Here is a 16,664-nt window from a genome sequence, read left to right on the forward strand (position 1 = left end):
AAGTTAGTAGTGTTTGCGCTGCCATTGGGGGACGTTGGGTATGTGTGTAGGGAACCCCCACATTACAGAGGAAACTGAACTTTTTCCCTAAAAAATAGGGGAAAAGCCTGTTTCCTCTATAATGGGAGGTTCCCCCAAACCCCGCCAATGGCAGCGCCAACACTACTAACCTAACTGTGGTGGTTCCCCCCACTCCCCCTCGGAACACTTTAAAATTAAGTTTGAATCCAGTGCGCTGATGTCCTGCGTGCGATTGTCCACCCACCTTTGTCCACGCGTGATTATCTCGCGTGCTTCAGATTATGAACCCATAAGGTGTGGCTCACTGGTAGAGCTGCTGGCAGGCCCACCTCTTCCAAAGTAGCAGGCCTTTCCAATCTTGGTGCATCCTGTGATGCACCAGGGAGGGGCCTAAGGACCTTATTGGTCTAGATATCTAAAACCCCTCACATAGGAAGGGCCTTAGGCACCTGGGCTAATCAAAGCCTTAGACCTCATTCCCTGTGCATCCTGAAATGCCCTGGGAGTGGCTTGAGACTCTGATTTGTCCAGATTCCAAAAGCCACTCCCAAGCATTGGGAAGGGGAAGATCCACCATTTTGGAAGAGGCGGGCCTGCAGGCAGAAGGAAGTGGGCATTCCAATTGCTGTCCATCTTTTAAAAGTATGGGGGTTGGGGATATTGGGGTAGATTGGGCTTTGGGAGATTATCAGGAGTGTTGGGGTTCTTATGGAGTGTTAGGAAGTGTTGGGGTGTCAGGGTGAGATATTGAGCTGTGAAACAGTGTCAGGGAGTATTGGGTGGGTGTTAAAGAGTGTTGGGGAGTTTCATGGAGGTATTGGGGATTGTTTGGGAGTGTCAGTGAGTGTTGGGTGGGTATTGGGGATATTGAGGAGTATTGGGGGTTTTGGGAGGATCAATGGTGCTGGTGGCAGGAGGGTGTGGACATCCCTCATGCTGATTGGATCTGGGGGTATCAAGGAGTATCAGGGCTCTAGGAGATTGACAGCATTGGCAGCAGGAGGGAGTGGGCTGATCACAAAGTTGGTATTGGGGGTCTTCTGTCAATGCCAGCTCAGCTGATCACAGCGGGGTATTTTCCCATGATCAGCTGAGTTGGCAGGAATCCCTGAAGAAGCTGAGGCTTCAGGGAGGCCAGCCAGTTCATCTGATTGATTTCTATAACATGATCAGCTCAGATGGCCACGTCTATTTTTAAGATTTGAAATGTAGGCAAGCATTTTGCAGGCCTGTATTTCGGGCATCGTCCGGGGAGATGCCTAGAGACATTTAAACTCACCCAAGGACACTTCTGGGTAAAACCACACCTATGGACAGGCATGGGTGAGCTTAAGTGCCCCTATGTGTTTCCTTAGACCCTTGACAAATGCCTACAGTGTAGGTGACCTGCCTTGGAGAGTTTTTTTTTTTTAAATCGTGCATCCCAATTGTCTGGTGAAAAGATGGTAGGATGTCTACCACCACATACAATCAGGATACTGTTTGGAGAATGAGCCCCTAAATATCTAAATTGAAATAATATGCAAAGTAATCTTTTTTTCCAAAGATAGGAAAGTGGTAGAACATAAGAATATCCTTACTGGGTCAGACCAATGGTCCATCAAGCCCGGTAGCCCATTCTCACAGTGGCCAATCCAGGTCACTAATACATGGCCAAAACCCAAACAGTAGCAACATTCCATGCTACTGATCCAGGGCAAGCAGAGGCTTCTCCCATGTCTTAATAACAGACTATGGACTTTTCCTCCTGGAATTTGTCTAAATCTTTCTTAAAACCAGCTACACTATCTGCTCTTACCACAATCTCTGATATATTGTAGTGCTGTTTTTTAAGCTAAACTCATATTAACAAATAGAGTCAAACACAAATTTGGCTGAAATGTCTCGAGATCAGTATAATAACACTCATTGAGAATATTGCATGTATGGGGATGCATTTTAAAACAGGGCACCTAAGCTTAGGTTGGAAAAAGGACCTATATTAAGCCTATTTTTAAACAAAATAGGCATCAATATGCTTTTCCCAAAACTAGCCCCACACCTGCACCTACGCAAATGCCCTCTGAAACCTACACAAATGCAGAAATGCTCACAAATTTACACCAGCTCCAAGAAAAGATGTAAATGCAAGTATTTTCTTTATTTTACAAAGTGCATACATCACACAGTCACTTCATTTCCTATAAAATAAAAAGGGCACATTCCTTCTGTGCACATACTTTTCCATGTGGATGTGGTTACATCATATTATTAATATTATTAAAGCCCTTTAAATGTGGAAAAAGCTCTATAATATAATAGGGATGGACAGTCATTTACAACAATGAATAAAAAAAAAACCCAGAATACATTTTAATTTTAATGATAAGAATATTCACCAAAAGTAGTAGCGATGGGAAACTACATCACTAGAGATAATTATCCAAAATAAGTTTAATACAGTATACACATAGGACCTGTTTTAGCTCAAGAAGTCTGTCTGAGGGGTCACAATAATAATATCATATGCTAAGAATCCTCTGACTTAAGAAATGTATAACAGTCTTGTAGCTCTTAAGAGATGAGTCTTAAGATACACTTCTTCCATGGAGTACCCTACTTCTCAGTCATTTATAACAACAGAAGTAATGTCAATGGCATTTATTCACAGTTATTTCCTGTTGCTGGCAAATGAAAAAGGGCATGGTACTGTTTGTCAAAGACAGGTTTGCAAATGTCCCCTAACTGTGATCAGCCTTTCTTCTACTTCAATGGATCCTTATAATCCAATAAGGAGGTAGACCAGGGGAGACTTAGAATGCAGAGGATGGCAGAGGGTGTTTGTAAGGAGAGGGCCACCCAACCCAAAGACCCTCTCCATCTAAGCCCAAACAAGAATAGAAGATGGAGGAACCTGGCTACCCTAATCAGGATTATTAAGAAAAAGAAACCTAGGAACATTTATAGTGATAGTAGTTCCTTAATAATGAATAGATCATAAATTTATTTATTCATTTTATATGCAGTCTTGAGAAGGGAAATGGGTGGTGGGGGTTGGGAGAGGATAATAGTTGAATAATCTTTCTTTTATTATAATTGTATTTGAAACAAAGTTTATTCCATTAATTTATGAATTGTTTAATTTTGTATTTATACTTGTTATACATGATTGTCGTTATTCATTTATATATTGTTACACTGTATTTATTATTACCTAATCAAAATAATTTAAATAAAAAATAATTAAGAGTGCCTCAATTTAAAAACCACCTTGATAGTATTGAAAAGAACAGTATATACCATAAATACTTAAATAAACATCAACATCAAGTAACTTAAAACACCAGTCTGGAGTTTCAGAATCGCTGAGTCTTCCAATATACTTAACTCAAACTCTAGTGACACATTTCTTTTCAAACATACTTACTGTATACTACTTGCTACACTATTATAGAGTAGAGTAAAGAGATGATAACCACATATTTCCACTGGAAGTAAAGGATATAAGGATATAAAGAGATTTTGTAACTGTTTGCTTTCTGCATGTTTAAGTAAACTAGTTGGTTCAGAACACCAATACTTAGAACCATAGAAACATGATGGCAGATAAAGGCCAAATGGCCCATCTAGTCTGCCCATCCACAGTAACAATTATCTCTTTCTCTCTTCAAGAGATCCCATGTGCCTATCCCAGGCCCTATTGAATTCAGATACAATCTCTGTCTCCACCACCTCCCCTGAGAGATTGTTCCATGCATCTACCACCCTTTCTGTAAAAAGTATTTCCTTAGATTACTCCAGAGCCTATCAACTATTAACGTCATCCTATGCCCTCATTGCAGTTTCCTTTCAAATTAAAGAGAATTGACTCATGCACATTTACATTACGTAGATATTTAAATGTCTCTATCATATCTCCCCTCTCCAGCCTTTCTTCCAAAGTATACAGATTGAGATCTTTAAGTCTGTCTCCATACGTCTTATGATGAAGACCACATACCATTTATTAGCCTTCCTCTGGACATCATTTTTATATCTTTTTGAAGGTGTGGCCTCCAGAATTGTATACAATATTCTAAATGAAATCTCACCAAAGTCTTATACAGGGGCATCAATATTTCCTTTTTCCTACTGGCCATACCTTTCCCTATGCAACCTAGCATCCTTTTAACTTTCACTGTCACCTTTTCAACCTGTTTAGCCACCTTAAGATTATCACATACCAAAGTCCCGCTCTTCTGTCAGGCACATAAGCTGTTCATTCCCTAATCTGTACCGTTCCCTCAGGTTTTTGCAGCCCAAATGCATGACCTTTCATTTCTTAGCATTAAATTTTAGCTGCCAAATTTCAGACCATTTTCTAAGCTTTGCCAGGTCTTTCTTCGTGTTATTCACACCATCTGGGGTGTCTACTGTATTGCAGATTTTCGTATCATCCACAAAGAGGCAAATCTTTCCTGACAATCCTTCAGCAATATTGTTTATAAAAATGTTAAAAAAAACAGGCCCAAGAACAGAACCTTGAGGCACACCACTGGTAACATGCCTTTCCTCAGAGCGATTTCCATCACTACCCTCTGTCACCTTCCACTCAACCAGTTCTTGACCCAGCCTGTCACTTTGGGACCCATCCTGAGAGTACTCAGTTTATTTATTAGACATCTGTGTGGAAACACTGTCAAGGCTTTGCTAAAATCTAAATACACCACATCTAGTGCACATCCTCTATCCAATTCTCTGATCACCCAGTCAAAGATTTTGATCAGATTTACTTAGGGCCTCTTCTATCAAACTGTGCTAGCAGTTTGTAGCATGGTATGCCATGCTGAATGGCCTGCGCTGCTCCCCATGTTCATAGAGTTCCTATGAGTATTGGGAGCAGTGCGAACCATTCAGCATGGCTGTCTCCACTAAAAACTACTAGTGAAGTTTGATAGAAGAGGCCCTTAGTGTTTCAATAAGTGTCTAACTCCCAAATTCTATACATGGTGCCTAAAAAATTAGTGCTGATCAGAACAGTGTATAGAGAGATTTTATAAAAGGCACCCACTATATATAGAATCATGCTTAGATAGGGCTAGTTAATCCACTGGACCTGGTGAGGCTCTGGCCTAGAGCACCAGAGATACAGGGTATCAAAACCCTGGTCCATGAGCTCACCACCAGTGATTCACCTTGCCCTGGTCCATGAGCTCACCACCAGTGATTTACCTTCTCCTTCTCTCTTGGTCCATATTTTCTCCCTTTCTCTCTCCAGCCTACAGTCTGACATTGTTTCCTCTCCTCCTTCCCTCCTTCCTCTGCAGACCTCTAAATATTATCTTGCTTGCTGATAGCAATAGCATATACAGCAGACTTCTTTCAGCCAGCCCTGGATCTTCTCTCCCACTTGTCCTGCTAGCAATTTCCTGTTAGTAGGACTTGGCAGAGAGAAGACCCAGGGCTGGCTGGAAACAGATTTTTGGGCATGCTGTTGCTACAAACGAGTAAGGTAATGTTTTAGGGCCATGGGGAAGGAGGAGAGAGAATGATGCTGGATAATAGGCTGGAGAGAGAACGGGAGAATGTTTTAAGCCTTGGTAATGGAAGTACTGCCAAAAGGGGCACCACCATGAAAGTTGCCCAACGGAAATCTAACCCTTTGAGACAGCCCTGTAAAAGGGAAATATAATATATAACTAGGGAAGGTTACTTTGCATCTGAAAGAAAGTACATGCACATGCATACAAGGTAATAATAATATAAAATATTTCAAGGGAAGATTACATTGTTGGACAAAAGAAAATAACTAGATACCATGTGTAGGACTTCTGCATTGTCAAGGAAGGAGTGAGAAGACTCTACATTGCAGGGAGTTTGTCAAATAAATAGGTTTTCAGCTTTTTCCTGAAGATGAGATAGTTTGGCTCAGTTCTTATGGAGGGTGGGAGAAAGTTCCAGGTTCTTGTGGCATTATAAGTGAAGAGAATGTTGAACATTCACTTAAATTTCACTCCTTTCAATGAAGGGATGATCAGATGGTTGGTGTTGCTTACAAGATAATTCAGCATTTATATATGCAAATTCTGGCATGTGAATGTATATTCTAAAAATCACCACCTACACATGTTGTTAGGGTGCTGGTGGCATCATGCATTTAAACTAAAATTATAAGGTTTTACGAGAGTGATAAAATATTGACACTATCAGGATACTACCCTTGTACACCACTCTTTAGGCCAATTAATATAAGTTGGCTATGAATATTGGATTGACTGCTTAAGAGTTTGAATGCAAGTGTAAAATCTATATACTTCAGAGATAATCTAGCATTTTATTGTTATTCTTGCTCGGTTCATAGACAATGGTGCGAAAGACAAAGGCACGCCCGGACAATTGAGCATAGCGCGGAGGCACGCACCGCTCAAAAGTACTGTTTTTAGGGGCTCCGATGGGGGGTTTTGTTGGGGAACCCCCCCACTTTACTTAATAGACATCGCGCCGGCGTTATGGAGGGTTTGGGGGGTTGTAACCCTCCACATTTTACTGTAAACTTAACTTTTTCCCTAAAAACAGGGAAAAGTGAAGTTTTTAGTAAAATGTGGGGGGTTACAACCCCCCACACCCCGCACAACGCCCCCACAACACGGCACAATGTCTATTAAGTAAAGTGGGGGGTTCCCCCCCACACCCCCATCGGAGTCCTAAAAACATTAATTTTGAGCGGCGCGCCTCCGCGCTGCGCTCAATTGTCTGGGCGCGCCTTTGTCCCGGCGCGCTTTTGACCTGACACCTTCTTGCTCTCCTTTGTCATTCAAGGAAGATTAAGTGAATTTATTTTCTTATTATATACTTCCTGTTGTTCCTCTCAGGCCTCAGCAAAATAATATAGCACTTGGGAACAAAGATACACCCCAGTATTCCGGAACCTGAGGCCAGGATAGCAAATATCTCTACTGCTACCATGTACTTTCCCCTGGTGCTCAGGTATGTTGGGATGAAAGACACCCAGACACTGCAGAACACCAGCATGCTGAAGGTGATGTGCTTGGCCTCATTGAAACTGTCAGGTAGTATTTCTTGCTAAAAAAGCTAACAATGAAGCTGATACCACAGCCAGAAATCCCAGATAACCCAGAACACAGTAAAATGCAATTGCTGACCCTTCATTACATTCAATTTGAATTGTTCCATCTTCTGCTTGCATGTTAAGATGTGGGAATGGAGGAGCAGTACCCAACCAGACGAGGCAAAGGAGGACTTGAAGAAGAGGGCAGGCAAGTACTATAGTATATGAGACCCTATAACCCATCCATTTCTGGAGCTTGCTTCCAGGCTTAGAGGACTGGAAAGCCATGACCACAGTGATTGTTTTAGCCAGGACAGAGGAGAGAGAGATGGAGAAAGTTATTCCAAAGGCAGTCTGTTGGAGAATGCAGATTACTTCCTCAGGGTGGCCTATGAATATCAATGAACATACAAAGCAAAGGATGAGGGAGACTAAAAGAATGTAGCTTAGATTCCTGTTGTTGGATCTCACAATGGGAGTGTCTTGGTACTTAATAAAGATTCCTAGAATGACAACAGTAATAAGAAAAAAGAATAGACTTATAAGCATCAAAACTATTCCTAAAGGTTCTTCATGGGATAGAAAGGTTATAACTTTTGGGATGCAGACATCTCTTTGTTCATTGGGCCATTGGTCCTCTGGGCTCTCATACAGTTGTCCATATCTAAGAAGAAAGAATATTCTCTTAGCATCTCTTTATTTATTTTAAAAAACTTATAGTCTGTGTAAACATAAGGGGTTCCAAAATACACACATATTTAAAAGAACATAAAGCATACAGTTACACAAATAACCTTTTCACCAACATAATCAGTAAAGGAAAGCATTATGCAGCATATAAAAAATGCATATGTACTATTATATAGCATTAAAAACATTCTAACCATTAGCAAAACAGCTTTTATAAATAAGCATATTTTTGAGAATATCTTACTCATCCACAAATGTCCAGGTATATAATCTTTTTTCCAAAAGACAAGAACTGTCACAGAAATATCTGTAAATATCAATCGGCATTTGGGTTTGAAATTGGCTGAATATTGCTCTTTTAAATTTCAAGATATTTTTTCTCTCACTTAAGCTATGGAATGATCTTCATTTTTTGTAAAGCGTTATTATGCATTTTCAAGGTGATTTTATAATGAATCCCCTATGTGTGAAGAACAAGTAGACTCCTTTTTTGAATGTATTTTGCAATCTTTTTTTCTTTATTTAAAAGGTTTGATATATTGCTTTATCTGAATGCAGGTCATAATGCTTTACAAAGCAATAAAATATAAAATTTAAAAAAAGATAAAAGGAACTCCATAATTAATAGGAAAGAAGACACTTATCCCCTCTTTTACTAAGATGAGCTAACCGATTTAGCATGTGCTAAACGCTAACATGTCCATAGACTATAATGGATGTGTTAGCGTTTAGCACATGCTAATATTTAGCGCATGCTAAATCAATTAGCACACACTAAATCAGTTAGTGTATGCTAAATTGGTTAGCACACTTTAGTAAAAGAGGGGGATAATAAGCATCAATAATACAAACAGCTGTAAGGGCTGGATTCTATAAATGCTGTCTTCATCATCCACCCAAAAAAATGACAATCACAAAATAGTCAATCCTTCATTTATATGTGATCTTCATAAATCATTTACCAATTCTTATATCATCATTTTTTGGAACATAAAATTTTTTTGCAGTAATCCTTCATAGTTTATTTTTACAGAAAAACTTTATAAATCATCATCGATCCTTTTTATATTATATCTTATTATTTTTTAACTTAGTTATTTTAATTATTTTAAAAGATTCATCAAAATACATATCTTCCTCAGTTGTAGCTCTGTTGAGTGGGGTCTCCTGTTGACATGTTTTGCCTCTCGTGCTGTATCAAGGCTGTCCCCATTTATTACCACACTCCACCATCAAGCCAGTTAAAAGAAATTTGTCAAAAGAACTTGACTGGCTTGATGGTAGAGTACGGTAACAAACGGGGACAGCACTGATACAGCCTGAGAGGTGAAACATGTCAGTAGGAGTCCCCAGCCGACAGAGCTACAAATGAGGAAGATAAGTGTTTTGATGAATCTCTTAAAATAATTAAAATTTAAAAAACCCAGTTTTACAAAGCCATGTGGCAATGGCCCCGAAGCCCTTTAAATCTCTATGGGCTTCGGGGCCATTAACACAGCGCAGCTTCATAAAACAGGCCCTAAGTGAAAAAATAAGATATAATACAAAAAGGATTGATGATGATTTAAGCAGTTTTTTTGTAAAAAATAAAAACTATGAAGGATTACTGCAAAAATTTTTGATAATCCAAAAAAAGATGATATAAGAATTGGTAAATGATTTATGAAGATCACACATAAATGAAGGATTGACTTGATAATTGTGTGATTATGGCCTCCTTTTATGAACCTGTGATAGCAGTTTCTAGTGTGGGGAGCCGCGCTGAATGGCCCATGCTGCTCCTGATGCTCATTGAGTTCCTATGAGTGTCGGGAGCAGCGTGGGCCATTCAGCGCAGCTCCCCATGCAAGAAACTGCTATCACAGTTTTGTAAAATAGAGGGTATGTATCAGTCATATACCCCCTCTTTTACTAAGGCGCGCTAACCAATTAGCGTACGCTAAACGCTAATGCATCAATAGACTAACATGCACATGTTAGCTTTTAGCATGTGCTAAATTGATTAGTGCATACTAATCGCTTAGTGCACCTTAGTAAAAGAGGGGGATAGATGACTTAGGCCTTCTTTTACTAAGTACATAAGATTTGCCACTGTTGGGTCAGACCAGGGGTCCATCTTGCCCAGCAGTCCATTCACATGGTGGTCCTTAGGTCAAAGACCAGTGCTCTAAATGAGTCCAGCCTCACCTGTGTATGTTCCAGTTTAGCAGGAACTTGTCCAACTTTGTCTTGAATCGCAGGAGGGTGTTTGCCCCTATAACAGACTCAGGAAGAGCATTCCAATTGTCTACCACTCTCTGGGTGAAGAGGAACTGCCTTACATTTGTAAGGAATCAATCCTCTTTCAGCTTTAGAGAGTGCCTTCTTGTTCTCCCTACCTTGGAGAGGGTGAACAATCTGTCTTTTTATACTAAGTCTATTCCCTTCAGTATCTTGAATGTTTCAATCATGTCCCCTCTCAGTCTCCTCTTTTCAAGGGAGAAGAGGCCCAGTTTCTCCAATCTCTCACTGTAAGGCAACTCTTCCAGCCCCTTAACCATTTAGTCATTTTTCAATGGACCCTTTCGAGTAGTACTTAGTCCTTCTCCATGTACGGCGACCAGTGAGGTGAGGGCGCACCATGGCCCAGTACAGTGGCATGATAATCTTCTCTGATCAGTTCATGATCCCTTTCTTTATCATTCCTAGCATTCTGTTTGCCCTTTTTGCCACCACTGCACATTGTGTGGACGGCTTCATTGACTTGTCGATCAGAACTCCCAAGTCTCTTTCCTGGGATGTCTCTCCAAGTACCGCTCCAGATATCCTGTATTTGTGCATGAGGTTTTTGTTACCAACATGTATCACTCTACACTTATCCATGTTGAACCTCTTTTGCCATGTTGATGCCCATTTCTCGAGCTTGATTATGTCACGTTGCAGATCTTCGCAAATACCGTTGTGTCTTCACTACTCTGAATAACTTTGTATTATCTGCAAATTTAATCACCTCACTTGTCGTACCAATGTCTAGATCATTTATAAAGATGTTGAAGAGCACGAGTCCAAGCACTGAGTCCTGCATCACCCATTGGTGATGATCTTCTAGTCTGGGTATTGTCCATTTACCCCCACTCTCTGTTTCCTATGCTCCAGCCAGTTTTTAATCCACATATTTCACCCTCAATTCCATGGCTTACAATTTTCTGAATTAGTTGTTCATGTGGAACCTTGTCAAATGCCTTCTGAAAATCCAGATATACAATGTTGACTGGGTCACCCTTGTCTATCTGCCTGTTTACTCAAAGAAGTGCAGCAAGTTCATCAAACATGATCTGCCTTTGCTAAAACTGTGCTGACTGGTCCTCATCAGCCCGTATCCGTCAAGGTGCACTAAGCATTTTAGTGCATGTTTAGCACATGCTAAATCAATGCATGTGCTAACCGCTAACATGTCCATAGGATAACATGCATGCATTAGCATTTAGTACATGTTTAGCACATGCTAATATTTATGTCATGCTAAAAAACATAGCATATCTTACCACCTCTTTTACAAAGGTGAGCTAAGCTTTTTAGTGTGTGCTAAGTATTAATGCACACTAAACATGTGCTAATCGCTAATGCATGCATGTTATCCTATGGATGTGTTAGCAGTTAGCACATGCATTGATTTAGTGCATGCTAAATCCATGCTAAAACACGTGAGCGCCTTTGTAAAAGAGGGCTTTAGTAAAAGAGGGGGTTAATCACAAAACAGTGCAATTTCTACAATTGTAGGTTCATGAAAGGTAGGTGCTGAAAATGTAGGCCAGGGTTTGAAAGGCCTTCATTTCTGATAAATTGGAAGTGCCTTTAGTTGCTCACTGTCTTTAGTATTCTCATACATTTGATAATTTACATTGCAGTGTTCGAACAAATGCACTCTTCAGCACACCAAGGTAACTTTAAAGGAGCTTTGCAACAACAATAACAAGAGTGGATATTTTTGTTAAATCCAGTTGAACCTAATGGTTTGAATTTGTGCATTAAGTGATCAACGTACTTATGATGTCATTATTGGGAATCCTCTTCTAATTGGTTAGAGTTAAAGAGGGGGTTTATGGGAGAGTGTGTGCTTGTTGTGACCATAGAACAGAAATTATTCCATTGATGCAGTGGAAGCAAAACAGGGATTCTCGGTCAAATTTTGTTAGAGCTTTGATTTTTATTCAATCAACTGGAACAACATTTATAAAAAGATAAATAAATCCAATATTTTTCTTTTTCCTGAATTGGCTCCCCAGTCATTAGTACTGCTATAGAAGCTTCCAATGAACATTATTTCCTGTTTGCATGTGCAGATTTGTTTCTGGTCTGGTAGGTGAATTATGAATAAGGTTGTGTAGAATTTTTTCAGACATTTAACAGCACTACTGATCTTCAAAATTCAACTTACAAACTTTCCAATATTCTTTGACCGTCTTCTCATACCTTACACTTTATCAAGAACATTAAGATCAACAGAACAGAATCTACTCATTGTCCCCTCTCTGAAAATCATTGCCACAAGGTCCTCAACAATATTTTCTGTGTAAGGTCCCCAGCTTTGGAACGCCCTACCTGGATACCTATGTAGCGAAATAGCATTAGATAAATTCAAAGGCTCCCTAAAGAGCTTTTAATATAAGGATGCCTTTGAGACTTACCCCATGTTTTACAAAGTCGCACTAGCGCAGCGGTCTCAAACACGCGGCCCATGTGGCTCTCCAAGTTTTATTTGTGGCCCGCGGTCTGGACGCGATCATTCTCCGTTTTGAAGCAGCAGCGTGTCTGGCCGGCTTGTTCCGTTCAAAGCCACGGGTTGGCAGCTCCTTGCGCTATCCACGGAAGAGCCGGCCAGACATGCTGCTGCTCCAGTGGCGTACCAAGGGGGGGGCGGACCACTGTTCTCCCTAGAGTGCGGTTCGCGGATCATCTAGAGCAGTGGTGCCCAACCTGCTTCCCTTCCCTTCTCACTGCTGCCATCGGGAAACAGACCAGCACTGTGTTCTTTGATCTCCCTGCTTCTCTTCCGCCCGACGTCAATTCTGATGTCGAGAGGACGTTATGGCTAGCCAATCACTGCCTGGCTGCCTTTCCGATGTTAGAATTGGCCCCGTGGAGAAGAGAAGCAGGGAGATCTCGGCCTGTTCCCGATGGCGGCGGCAGCAGCAGCAGCCTATTCCCCGGCAGCAGTGGCATGGGGGAGGGCAGGAAGGAAGAAAGAAAGAAGGGGGGGGGACAGGGAGCCAGAAACAAAGCAAAAAATGGGACACAGAATCAGAGAAAGACAGACATAGAGAAAGAAAGAAAAAGTTGGGGGAGGGAATGAGGTCTGGAGGAGAGGAAGCATACAGGAGGCTGAAAGAAGGGAAGAAATATTGGATGCACAGTCAGAAGAATAAAGTGCAACCAGAGACTGATGAAATTACCAAACAATGGTAGGAAAATGATTTTATTTTCAATTTAGTGATTGAAATGTGCCAGTTTTGAGAAAGAAAAGATATTAAACTTTAAATGTGAGTGCTGCAGAAAAAATAGAGTACTTGGAGGGCCGCAGAAAAAATAGTTAATGTCTTATTAAAGAAATGACAATTTTGCATGAGGTAAAACTCTTTATAGTTTATATATCTTGGAAAGTTTTATAAACTATAAAGAGTTTAACCTCATGCAAAATTGTCATTTCTTTAATAAGACATTAACTATTTTTTCTGCGGCCCTCTAAGTATCTACAAATCCAAAATGTGGCCCCGCAAAGGGTTTGAATTTGAGACCACTGCACTAGCGGCTGCTGCGTGGCAATGGCCCCAAAGCCCTTTAAATATCTATGGGCTTTGGGGCCATTAGCACAGCACAGCCACTAGCACGGCTTCATAAAACAGGTCCCTAATTTCATTAAATATGAGCACTAATTTGCTCATATTATTGTTTTCTCTTGCCTTAACAATCATGCCCCTTCTTGGCTGTTTTTCAACTTCTTTTTATTCACCCTTTTGTGCTTCCCTCATTTGTTTGTCCTCTCTCTACTATAATATTTGTAGTTCCTCCCCTTGTCCTTTTGTTTCAGTTATGTTATGTATAAGTTTGTCTAAAATTTGTACATGTAGATTAATCTTCCCCTGCTTTTAGAATTTTAATACACTTGGAAATAATGACAATGTGTGTACATCAAATTTTAAATAAAACTTAAAACTTGTGATGTTATTTTCATGGTCCCCATTAATGCATGCTGCTTACTATATAGGGTACCTGTTATCTGATGCCTTTTTAATCCACTATTCATTATTTTCTCTACCAGGCTAGAAGTATCTGCACCTATATTTAGAGGCTGGTATGGTGCATTTAATTATTTCTTCTTGGCCAGGAGCATCAGACCACTAAGCTGTTAAGATGCTCTTGGGCCATTGTTGGAAATAGAAAGCTGGTCTGAATGGTCTATTCGTCTTTTTTTCAGTATGACTATTATCATGATTTTATGACTTTTACAGAGCAAGCACCACTCTGAACAACCTGCCAGCATGAATATTTCATGTGTTACTAATCACTCACCAGTCTGATTAGAGATTTCTCCATCTGGACAAGGAATACAGTCATAACAGCAGACTGGCTTCCCTTCTATGGGTAATTTCCTGTAACCAGGAGAACAGTTCTGAGAGCATCTGGATTGTGGAGGTGTCTGAGGATTGATGAAAAAAATGATAGTGGACTTTGATTTTAAATTGCAATAATTCTTTTCTGTCCAATTCACACCTTTTCTTCGGATATCACAAATTACCCCTTAGAAGTTTGTTTCTTCAGGATCTGTCTATTGTAACCTTATTTCACCAACTGATAACACTGGACAACAAAGCTTTTGCTTCTTCAACAATTTTGGGTGTAACTTACATATTTTTGGCTGCTGATCATGAAAATCACATTTAAAATTGTGTATTATCATGTATTATCAGGTACTATCATGGTTTAAAGGATTCCTTCAATCCAGAACCTACAGAGTCAAAACAAACAAAGAAAAATCAGAACCATGGTCCAACCCGTGCAGATTATCCCAAGGACAACCTCTATCTCCCACACTATTCAACCTCCTCAGCTCCCACCTAGATAAACTAAACTTAACCTCTTACAGTTATGCAGATGACATAACCATCCACGAAGAGAGAGGGGAGACATGATTGAGACCTTTAAGTACATTACGGGACGTATAGAGGTCAAAGATGATATCTTCTGTCTTACAGGGCCCTCAGTTACAAGAGGGCACTCGCTGAAAGTCAGGGGAGGGAAATTTCATGGTGATACCAGGAAGTACTTCTTCACCGAAAGGGTAATCGAAAGGGTAATCGATCATTGGAACGATCAGGTGGTGATTGAGGCCAACAACGTGTCAGATTTTAAGAGAAAATGGGATATTCACGTGTGATCTCTAGGGGAATAAAAGTCAGGGAGTGGGTCATTGGTGTGGGCAGACTTGATGGGCTAAGGCCCTTTTCTGCCGTCAATTTCTATGTTTCTATGTTTCTATCCTCCTTCCTTTTGAGCAACCAATACCCTCCATGGCAGACACAATACACAGAACACTCAAAATAATAGCAACATGGATAGAAGAACACAAACTAAAACTAAATCCTGACAAAACAAACTTCATTCAACTTGAAAACAGCAAAACCACAACCATAACAAACCTAGTCATAAACTCTATCTCATACCACATTCAACCCACTTTAAAACTCCTGGGAGTGCTGAAGAAACAGACGCTGTACCATGCAGCCTCAAATCAACAAAACAATAAAAAATAATTTGCAGTTATGAGAAACCTAAAGCAAGTTCCAAAATTTTTCAACAAAAAACAATTTCAACTCGTGATACAATCCCTTATCCTAGGCCTAATAGACTACTGCAACATAATATATCTCCCATGCCCAGCAACCATGATAAAACAACTTCAAATAATACAAAACACAGCCCTAAGGCTTATCTACTCGCTGAAAAAATATGACCATATCACAGAGGCTTACCTCGAAACACACTGGCTCCCAGTTCAAGCAATAGTACTCTTCAAATTCTACTGCCTACTATTTAAAGCCATAAATGGAGACAGCCCAGAATACTGGAATAATCGACTAAATCAATCCTTCTCAACCACAGGAGAACCCACACACCATTCACACACCCGCCAACCAAAAACGTCAAACGAAAGAAACTGTATGACAACTTCCTAGCTACTAGAGCTTCAAAACTGGATCACCAACTCTCCAATCTACTAATCATGACCACAGAATTCAAAACCTTCAAAAACAAAACAAAAACCCTACTATTCATTAAACTACACTAACACAACTAGACTTTACCCAAGTACCACCTGCAACACTCCCTGATCCTTACCATCTTAGTAAATTTCCAGACTACTTCTTATGTATCTCCAAATGACCTAATACCTCATATTTAATATTAGTGTTTTAGCCCGTTACATTAAAGGGTGCTATAGTAGATGTCTGTCTGTCTGTTTGGGGTTTTTTTTATTTGTCTCTCTCTCCTTGGACGTTGTCATTCTTTCTGTCTGTGTCTTTCCCTGGCCCCCTGTCTGTCTATCTTTATTTCTAACTCTATCCTCTTCCCTCAATCCTGCATGTGCCCTTTTTTCTTTCTCCTCCCCACTTCCTTCCAACGTCTGCTCTCCCTGTCCTCCATACTTCCATTCAGTGTCTGTCTCCCTCTCTCTACCCCTTCCATCTACTGTTCACCCTCTGTCTTGCCCCTTCCATTCACTGCCCTCTCTTCTCTTTCCATCCAGTGTCCGCCCTCTCTCTCTCTGTTCCATATGGCCTCTCTCCATCTCCTCCTTTCTTTTCCCTTGATCTGGCATACCTTCCTCCTTCCCTCCATGCCCTACCATCTCTTCTTCCCTCCAAGCCATTCTCTCTCCCTCTGCTCC

At 40.4% G+C, this 16,664-nt stretch overlaps 1 protein-coding gene across 1 annotated transcript in view; it reads right to left on the reverse strand.

The window, feature by feature from the left end:
• The window catches only part of LOC117346186 (vomeronasal type-2 receptor 26-like), a 147,126-nt gene that overhangs the window by 105,134 nt on the left and 25,328 nt on the right, over nucleotides 1–16,664 (reverse strand). The window contains exon 5 of the mRNA XM_033915588.1: nucleotides 14,288–14,414. Coding sequence (XP_033771479.1) covers nucleotides 14,288–14,414 — 127 coding nt within the window. The remainder of the gene's footprint in view (nucleotides 1–14,287; nucleotides 14,415–16,664) is intronic.

The sequence above is a fragment of the Geotrypetes seraphini genome, chromosome 12 (assembly GCF_902459505.1).
Source record: "Geotrypetes seraphini chromosome 12, aGeoSer1.1, whole genome shotgun sequence".
Classification (NCBI taxonomy): Eukaryota; Metazoa; Chordata; class Amphibia; order Gymnophiona; family Dermophiidae; genus Geotrypetes; species Geotrypetes seraphini.